Here is a 9,834-nt window from a genome sequence, read left to right as displayed (position 1 = left end):
CAGATTCAGTCTTCCCAGCCTGGTGCAGGTCTACAATTTTGTTTATGGTGTCCTTTGACAGCTCTTTGGTCTTGGCCATAGTGGAGTTTGGAGTGTGACTGTTTGAGGTTGTGGACAGGTGTCTTTTATACTGATAACAAGTTCAAACAGGTGCCATTAATACAGGTAACGAGTGGAGGACAGAGGAGCCTCTTAAAGAAGTTACAGGTCTGGATAAGAGCGTCTGCTAAATGACTTAAATGTAAATGTAAATGTAGGATCCAGAAATCTTGCTTGTTTGTAGGTGACCATATACTTATTTTCCACCATAATTTGCAAATAAATTCATAAAAAATCATACAATGTGATTTTCTGGATTTTTTTTTTCTCATTTTGTATGTCATAGTTGAAGTGTACCTATGATGAAAGTTACAGGTCTCTCATCTTTTTAAGTGGGTGAACTTGCACAATTGGTGGCTGACTAAATACTTTTTTGGCCCACTGTATATTGTATTTAATAACCTGCCCCTGGGACTACGGTTGAAAATTAGCCGGCTGGCTAAAACCGGCACTTTTACTGAAACGTTGATTAATGTGCACTGTCCCTGTAAAATAAAAATAAAGCTCAAACTCAAGTAAAAAAATACGTTTCCTCAATTATGAACAGTTTGTGGACAGTGTGGGAACTGACCAATGGCAGCTCCAAATGGGCGTTGATATCGAGAAACGCCCCAATTAACAGTCTGCAATTACACCTTATTGCAATATCATGGTCAATATCACAGTTTTTGGCAAGTTCACAGGACTAAATGAGAAGGGGTCCCTTCTGAGGAAACACCCCCTGGACATTTGCCCCATTCAAACCCTTCTGTCCTGCTCCAGGTTGGATGAAAGACCTGTACGTCAGAAAATAGATTTCCACTGACAGGAAAAGTCTATCAATTCAATAATTAATAAATGCAGAATAATCACGAGTCAAATACAGCTGTGTGTGTGATCCATGCATAGACCGTATGGATCCATGTCAGCCAATATTGTTTTTTAAATATTGCTCAGAAATGTATGTTTCAGAGATTCACCATGGAATGCAGCAAACAAAGATCACAACATATAAGCAGTAACACTACATGAGACAACAATCAGGAATTAAGGTCAGTAAAATAGTATGATGCCAAGCAATTTATTGGACACTGATCGATTTGATGTCTGACTGACAGAAACCCACCAAAGGCCTTAGCTTACATTTTTCAATGGGCCAGGATGTTGGGAGTTACATTGACGGAAATGGGATAATGTGTACATGGTACATGGTTTAAAGAGAACGGGAGTAAATCAGGCTTGAAAAAGTCCAAGGAAGAAAACATGCTCACGAATAGAAAGATTGATGAAAATAAAACTTAACTTTGCTCTGTGGATGGAGAAGAAGGGTCAAAATCTTACATCTGTATTAACTACACAACATTCAAGTCATTTTTCTGAAATAAGGACTGGTTTCTTCATCGTCTCATAAATCAGTATTTCCATAGTCAATAGTTTAAAAGATGTCATATTTCATCAACAACAAAAAAGTGACTAATGCAAGCATACTCTCACATGTTTACACAAACACACTCAACATGCACTCCCAGAATCCAAGGACTTTAAGGCAAGAGTTTCCATTCAGGAAAAATACAAATAAAAAGTTTGCCCTCTCCACTTTGTTTTCCTTCCTTATTCATAGCTCCCTCCTCGGTATTTGTGGCCCCCAGTCTTTGTCCTCACCCTTCTTAAAATGGCTCACACACACCACAGAGCGGGGGAGATGTGAGCTGAGCAGAGGGCGGGGGGGGAGCAACAACCAGCAGAGAAGGCATTCTAAAAAGAGGAAGTGGAGCTGCTGAGGCTGGCACCGATGGCGAATCACCATAGCCGATGCTGATGGAGGTTTCGACTGAGGACGGACCGGACATCTGAGGTGAACCTGAGATTGAGATGAAGAGGGAAGAGAAACTGGAGAATTACTATGGAAAACAACAGACTAATGAGTTATCACTAGTCTTGGCCGCTCATCACAGGTGTAATATCTTTGAGACATACCTCAGGGCGTCTAGCATGGGTAGCAGGTTAAGAAGAGCCGTGTCGCTTGGGTCGCTGAACCACGATTTGATGGGTATTGCGTTGTCTGTTAGGTGAACACAGATGTTTGACAAGAGGATAAGGAGACAGGAAAGATTCATGATGACAGAAGAAAAGCCCCTTTTGAAACTTAGTTTGGAATAATAGTGTGGTAGATAGGAATATATCTGAAGTGTATTTGGCTGTGTGAGTTGTAGCACAGAGCCTTGTATTCACACACCTTGACTTTTTACACATTGTTATGTTACAAAGTGGGATGTCAACTTATGTCAAAGTGAAGGAAATTCTAGGATTTTTAAAAAACATTTATTAAAAATAAAACAAATATACAACACATATACAAAGGTATGTGGACACCCCTTCAAATTAGTGGATTTGGCTATTTCAGACAGTTCTATAAAATCGAGCACACAGCCATACAATCTCCATAGACAAACATTGGCAGTAGAATGGCCTTACTGAAGAACTCAGTGCCTTTCAACGTGGCACCATGATGCATTCCAACAAGTCAGTTCGTCAAATGTCAGCCCTTCTAGAGCTGCCCCGGTCAACTGTAAGTGGTAGGCAACACAAGCTCACAGAACAGGACTATTGAGTGCAGAAGCGTGTAGCGTGTAAAAATGGTCTGTCCTCGGTTGCAACACTCACTACAGAGTTCCAAACTGCTTCTGGAAGCAACGTCAGCACAATAACTGTTCGTCAGGAGCTTCATGAAATGGGTTTCCATGGCCGAGCAGCCGCACACAAGCCTAAGATCACCATGTGCAATGCCAAGTGTCACCTGGACTGGTGTAAAGCTCATCGCCATTGGACTCTGGAGAAGTGGAAACACGTTCTCTGGAGTGATGGATCACTCTTCACCATCTGGCAGTCCGACAGGAGAACACTACCTGCCAAGATACATAGTGCCAACTGTAAAGTTTGGTAGAGGAATAATGGTCTGGGGCTGTTTTTCATGGTTCGGGCTAGGCCCCTTACTTCCAGTGAAGGGAAATCTTAACGACACCACATACAATGATATTCTAGATTATTCTGTGCTTCCAACTTTGAGGCAACAGTTTGGGGAAACCCTTTCCTGTTTCAGCATGACAACATTCCCGTGCACAAAGCGAGGTCCATACAGAAATGGTTTGTCGAGATCGGTGTGGAAGAACTTGACTGGCCTGCACAGCGACCTGACCTCAATCATATCGAACACCTTTTTTGGGGATGAATTGGAATGCTGACTGAGAGCCAGACCTAATCACCCAAAATCACTTTTGGCAGCAATTACAGCTGTGATTGTTTTGGGGTAAGTTTCTAAGAGCTTTGCATACCTGGATTGTACAATATTTGCACATGATTATTTGTTCAATTCTTCAAGCTCTGTCAAGTTGGTTGTTAATCATTGCTAGACAGCCATTTTCAAGTCTTGCCATAGATTTTCAAGACGATTTAAGTCAAAACTGTAATTAGACCACTAAGGAACGTTGGATTTCGTCTTTTTGATCCATCTTCACTTTTCCCCGATCACAGCCATTAAACTCGGTTTTAAAATCACCATTGGCCTCATGGTGAAATCCCTGAGCGGTTTCCTTCCTCTCCGTCAACTGAGTTAAGAAGGACGCCTGTATCTTTGTAGTGACTGGGTGTATTGATACACCATCCAAAGCGCAATTGATCACTTCACCATGCTCAAAGGGATATTCAATATTTGTTTAGTTTCACCCATCTACCAATAGGTGCCATTCTTTGTGAGGCATTGGAAACCCTCCCTGATCTTTGTGGTTGAATCTGTGCTTGAAATGTACTTCTTGACTGAGGGACCTTACAGATAATTGTATGTGTGGGATACCGAGATGAGGTAGTCATTCAAAAATCATGTTAAACACTATTATTATACACAGAGTCCATGCAACTTGTTAATCAAACGTTTACTCCTGAACTTATTTAGGCTTGCCATAACAAATGGGTTGAATACTTACTGCCTCAAGACATTTCATCTTTTCATTTGTTATTCATGTGTAAACATTTCAAAAAACACAATTCCACTTTGAGAGTAAGTGGTACTTTGTCTAGATCATTGACACAAAATCAAAATGTAATCCATTTCAAATTCAGGCTGTAACAACAATGTGGGAAAGGTCAAGGGGTTTGAATACTTTCTGAAGGCACTGTACATGTAGTAAATATAACATCATAGCAGTTGCTTACCAGGGTGGCTGCGGTAGGCCCCAGGCGAGTTGTCCAGGATGACTACACTAGATAGATCGTTGTGCACCACAGAAAGATCTTTAATATAACTACCCAGATCCAATGTACAGTGCTAGACAGAGAAAAGAGGAATAAACGAGAGTTGTATATGTTGCAAATGAGTGACAAGTCTAACTGTACATCCTTTCTAGAGAGAACCTCTAAATCAGGTGTGTCAAACAAATGTTGAAATGGTGCCCCGCGGACCACATTCGGTCTTCATAGCCCTCTATCCATTGCTTTTGAAATTTTTGATGCTGCCTGACTGATGACTGTTATCAAGCTGGACAGAGTGAAGAGACTATAAACGTAGGTCCAATATCATTTCTACAGTTTCGATTTGGCTTTAGTCGTTTCAATGTTGATTGACTGAGTTTTTAAAAAATCAAACCACCCGCAGGTCTGATTGAATGGGCTTGCGGGCCGGATCCGGCGCGGGCTGTATATTTGACATCCCTGCTCTAAATAATGACAAATAGACATTCAGGGCCAGTTCCCTGGACACAGAATTAAAAGTTAATTGAAAGTGCTTAGTCTAGGACTAAGCTTAACCTGTGTCCAGGAAACCAGCCTTTAGAGTAGAAGACTGAGCAGGGTGCATAACTGTACAGAGATGAAGTGAACCTGTGTCAGTAGGTTTGTTTACCTGTCTGTAGTATCTTCGTTTCAGGATGTCCCTGTCCTTGTCTAGCTTGTCAGACACAGCTGAGCCATAGATTTCCATACTGGCCGTGAAAACCACCAGCTCATACCACTGACTTACCTAAGAGAGAAACAAACAGGCAAGAGAGAACCACCAGACACATGTGTTCAAAATAAGCACAAGTGATTAATCAATTGCAAATTAATGAACTGTAGTCTACAACCCCAGTTGATAATTGATGCTAGCTCAATGCACTTTTCACACATTTATCCTCATCCCCAAGAGCTACAGTAGAGAGAATAAACAACACAAGACTTAGAATTTCCTTAGCCTCTTGAAAACCTACAAACACATGGAACTAATTTACATAGACAATTAATCCTCAATTTAAAAAAATAAATTATATATATATTAACTAGGCAAGTTGGTTAAGAACAAATTCTTATTTACAATGACGGCCTACACTGGCCAAACCCAGACGACGCTGGGCCAATTGTGCGTCGCCCTTTGAGACTCCCAATCACGGTCGATTGTGATACAGCATATAAGAATAATTATTTGGATATTGACACAAAAGGCACTATCACTCACCACTTCTAAGAAGAAGTCCACATGCGGTCTTTTATGTACAAAAAACCTGACAGGATGTTTGTCGATTACCACCTTCACAAGAGAGAGAAATAAATAAATAATGAGGGAGAAAGAGAATAAGAGCAGGAAAGGTTAGGAAACATATTCCTGGAGTTAATGAGTCAATGATGAGTATTAGTCAGTCTGGTGTGTGTGTGTGTGTGTGTGTTGACAAGGTGATGTTAATAAATCAGTCAGACAGTAAACGTATAGGCCATTACCTTTAGAATGAAGTCTGGGGGAGTGCCTGGTCTCACTGTGGGTCTCATCACCCCGTCATGGTGGGAGTGAATTAGGGTCTCGTCAAGGTCCAGCACCAGAATCTTCCTCTTAACGGCATCTGATGAGCAAGAGCGCAATCACATTCAACACCAGAGAGAAAAACTAAACAAGTAACCTCAAATGTATCAGTTTCTGCCTAAGCCATAAATCCCTGGTTTCATAGCCTGGTCCCAGATCTGTTTCTTCCCTCACACCAACTCTTACTGTCAATGTCATGACAATCACGATAGCGACATTAACAGTTGTCAAGACAGCACAAAAAGATCTGGGACAAGGCTAATAAAAAAAAATATAAAAAATAAAAAAAAATTAAAAAAATATGCCATTTAGCAGACGCTTTTATCCAAAGCGACTTACAGTCATGTGTGCATACATTCTACGTATGGGTGGTCCCGGGATCGAACCCACTACCCTGGCGTTACAAGCGCCATGCTCTACCAACTGAGCTACAGAAGGACCACACAGAACCTTTGACCTTCTTATGAGACATAATTAGTTTGTGGTTGCCATGGCACCATGAAGTAGACTAGGCAGAGAGCTCCTCTAAAGATGTTTTATAGTTTATGTTTTCTTTATTTGATCTTATATTGGATTTTGTTAGCCTAATAAGTTTTGATTATTTATATACCGATTCAACGGTGTTATGACACCGGCAAGAGTTCGTTTTGCCCAGAGGCTAACTAGCTGTCATTTGATTTGAAACTGGAGATAGCATAGGCGTGGAAATCACAGAGGCTTGTTGTAGTGGATCTCTCACTCCAAGGAGGACTATCCCAATAATTGTTGTTTGAGGAGTATCTACCCACTGAGTCTGCAGAGAAGCTGGGGATTGCAAGGGCTGGCCTGATGATCCGGACCTTTCTTACTGACTTTTTTCATCCAAACTACATTAAAAAATATTTGTATTTCACCTTTATTTAACTAGGCCAGTCGGTTAAGAACAAATTGTTATTTACAATGACGGCCTACCCCGGCCAAACCCGGACGACGCTGAGCCAATTGTGTGCCGCCCTATGGAACTCCCAGTCACAGCCGGATGTGACTTTTGTTTTTAAGCATCTTTGAGATTATCTGTATAATGAAAAGCTCGATATAAAATAAATATATTATTATTATAGCATTGTTGAAAATAAACAGGATACTTACTGAGTCGGTTTATGAACACAGGCGACAGAGGTAATGTGTCATAACGCACTGTTTGGTACTGGATTACCTGCACAGGAAGAGATGAGCAACTGTCAAAATTGAGAACCTGAAGAATGACAAAGTCCAAAAAGTTGTTCTTATAAACACAATAAGGTTAGGCGATTTGTTAGATACATTGTAGAGCAGTGTGCTGGAGTTGTCAAATATTGATTTTTGTTTTACTATGCACCTGGAATTACATAAGACTTTCAATGGGTTCCAGACATATGTGAAATTACGTTCCAATGACACCAACACAGTTTGGCACTGCTCTATTTCTTTTAAATACTCCAACATAGATACATACAGTGGTTCTCCTCCAGGAATCACACTTCAATTTGCCCTCTGCACCAGGGCTATATTTAACACACATACGCAAGCACACATGTACACACATCCTCAGCTGTCCAGGACTGTCAAACAGACGCAACAGGGTAGTTTCAAGGCAGGCAGCCTTGTGAGACCTTTGTGCACACACACACAGATAGAGTATGATACTTTCGCTTGTACTGTAGAGCTGATAAAAACAAAAAACCTGCTCAGTCACCACGCTTTATTGACAGAATGTCCAGCGTACCATGCTGTGTGACTACAGTGTGAAGTCAGTAGTATGCAAGCTATTGACCTTCTCCTTTTCCTACTACAGTGGATTGGTTCTGCAGCAAAAAAGTTGTTATAGGACCAGCTGAACAATGGAGTGAGTGGCTAATAGGGCTTACCACACTGATTATAGTTGGCTGGTTGAAGAAAATACCCCACTTAGTCAAGTGGTTACATAAAACAGGGAAAGGTCATCCAAATGGGTTGTTTGTCTGAAGAGCCATTATCCCATCTGAACAGATGGGAAGCTCTAGGTTACACTACACAGAGAGTCGACAGAGAGGGGTTGTTTGTCTGAAGAGCCATTATCCCATCTGAACAGATGGGAAGCTCTAGGTTACACTACACAGAGAGTCAACAGAGAGGGGTTGTTTGTCTGAAGAGCCATTATCCCATCTGAACAGATGGGAAGCTCTAGGTTACACTACACAGAGAGTCAACAGAGAGGGGTTGTTTGTCTGAAGAGCCATTATCCCATCTGAACAGATGGGAAGCTCTAGGTTACACTACACAGAGAGTCAACAGAGAGGGGTTGTTTGTCTGAAGAGCCATTATCCCATCTGAACAGATGGGAAGCTCTAGGTTACACTACAGTGAGTCAACAGAGAGTAAATATACAACCATCTATCCAGCAAGGATTTCTACTCGCATTTTTTTTATTTTACCTTTATTTAACTAGGCATGTCAGTTAAGAACAAATTCTTATTTTCAATTACGGCCTAGGAACAGTGGTTTAACTGCCTGTTCAGGGGCAGATCGACAGATTTGCACCATGTCAGCTCGGGGGTTTGAACTTGCAACCTTCCGGTTACTCGCCCAACGCTCTAACCACTAGGCTACCCTGCCACCCCCGAACCTGCAATACACTGTCAGCTAAACTGGTAATAAAATATTTGAAGAAAAATGATAATCATATTTTATGAGAGAACTTGGTTTAGGTCTTGTAAAAGACAGCATTTGTACATTTTTGTAAAAAGTGTAGTCAGACTCAGATGTTTTGGTTTAGCCACTGCTCTTCCCTTTCTTATTTTCAAGTATAAAGAAATGGTACTATTTCAGAGTGTGGATAGAGTTCCCAGCTCTGCTTAGTTACACCTGAAACATCTAATCCGTAATCCAAAGTCCCGAGTCCAATCATCACCATGTTCATACAGTGTCATAAACACTGTCCACAACACTGTCCATGACAGGCGATAGAGGACAGCTTCTTCCTGTGCAATGCATTCTCTCTCATATATATATATATATATACATATATGTGTGTGTGCTTCAGATGGACCATCTCAAGAGCATTGGCAAGTCCAAATGGGCCAAGTGTGTGCTATTAGTTTATCCAACTATCATTATACAAGAGATATTGATTAGGGAAATCCCATAGTAGGAGGCCAATGTATTACATATTACATTTCTAGAATACTCACCGTCCTTAAATGTTTCCTGAGTATGTACAGAATAAAACCCCATATTCTAGACGTCACTCCGAGGAAAGTGCGAATGCCAAGTAAACACTGACGGGTCTTCAGCATTTCGACAGTCACTCAGACAGTATGCTCGGCACAAATAGCTGTACAGCCCGAGAGACTCCGGTTGAGTCGGGTCCCCAGCCTCTTCCCTCCAGAACCTGCAGCTGCAGGTCAAGTAGACACCGGCCAATAGCAATCGTGTGCTCAGTTCAAATCCTACTTTCGCCACACTCGATTGAAAATGAATGAAGAAAAAACCCTTTTAAAAAGTAGCTAAACCGTCATTAAAAATGAAAGCGATGAATCCAGGCGAGTAGCAACTAGCATTCGCTGGTTCTCGGTCGCTAGTTTAGCTAGCCCTGGTAAGCTAGAAAAGTGTATAAAAGGAAACGTCCTTATAAAATACCAACGATACAATTCTAACTTTGCTTTGTTAGGTTGACAAATTGAAGTTGGTTGACGAAATATGCCAAAGTCCCAACTAGACGCCGTCAACACATACTTCAAACAAATCCGGAACTGGACAGCACGCCGCCATAACTACGTGGTTTCGACTAGGCGGTATACATGCCACGTTTACGTACTATTCAGAACTAGGAAACTAGAAAATGCCAACTTGCTAACTGAGTGAATGCGGCACGTGTATAACTATAAACTATTAGCAAGTCGGACATTTCAGAGTTCCCTAGTTCCGACCAGAAAATG

General features: G+C 41.3%; 1 protein-coding gene across 1 annotated transcript; it reads right to left on the bottom strand.

Annotated features, from left to right (window-relative positions):
* Positions 1–1,145: 1,145 nt before the first annotated feature.
* On the bottom strand, positions 1,146–9,702 carry LOC118396313 (CTD nuclear envelope phosphatase 1A-like). The gene is made up of 8 exons (XM_035790426.2): positions 9,088–9,702; positions 7,028–7,094; positions 5,821–5,939; positions 5,561–5,632; positions 4,973–5,089; positions 4,288–4,399; positions 2,056–2,140; positions 1,146–1,939 (listed from the first exon to the last, which is right to left on the bottom strand). Exons 1-8 carry the CDS (start codon positions 9,190–9,192, stop codon positions 1,879–1,881), a joined length of 738 nt encoding a protein of 245 aa, XP_035646319.1. The 5' UTR covers positions 9,193–9,702; the 3' UTR covers positions 1,146–1,878.
* Between the last annotated feature and the right edge of the window lie 132 nt (positions 9,703–9,834).

Source organism: Oncorhynchus keta, chromosome 17, assembly GCF_023373465.1.
Source record: "Oncorhynchus keta strain PuntledgeMale-10-30-2019 chromosome 17, Oket_V2, whole genome shotgun sequence".
Classification (NCBI taxonomy): domain Eukaryota; kingdom Metazoa; phylum Chordata; class Actinopteri; order Salmoniformes; family Salmonidae; genus Oncorhynchus; species Oncorhynchus keta.
The sequence above is the reverse complement of the archived record's forward strand: the minus strand, read 5'-3'. Positions and strand labels throughout refer to the sequence as shown.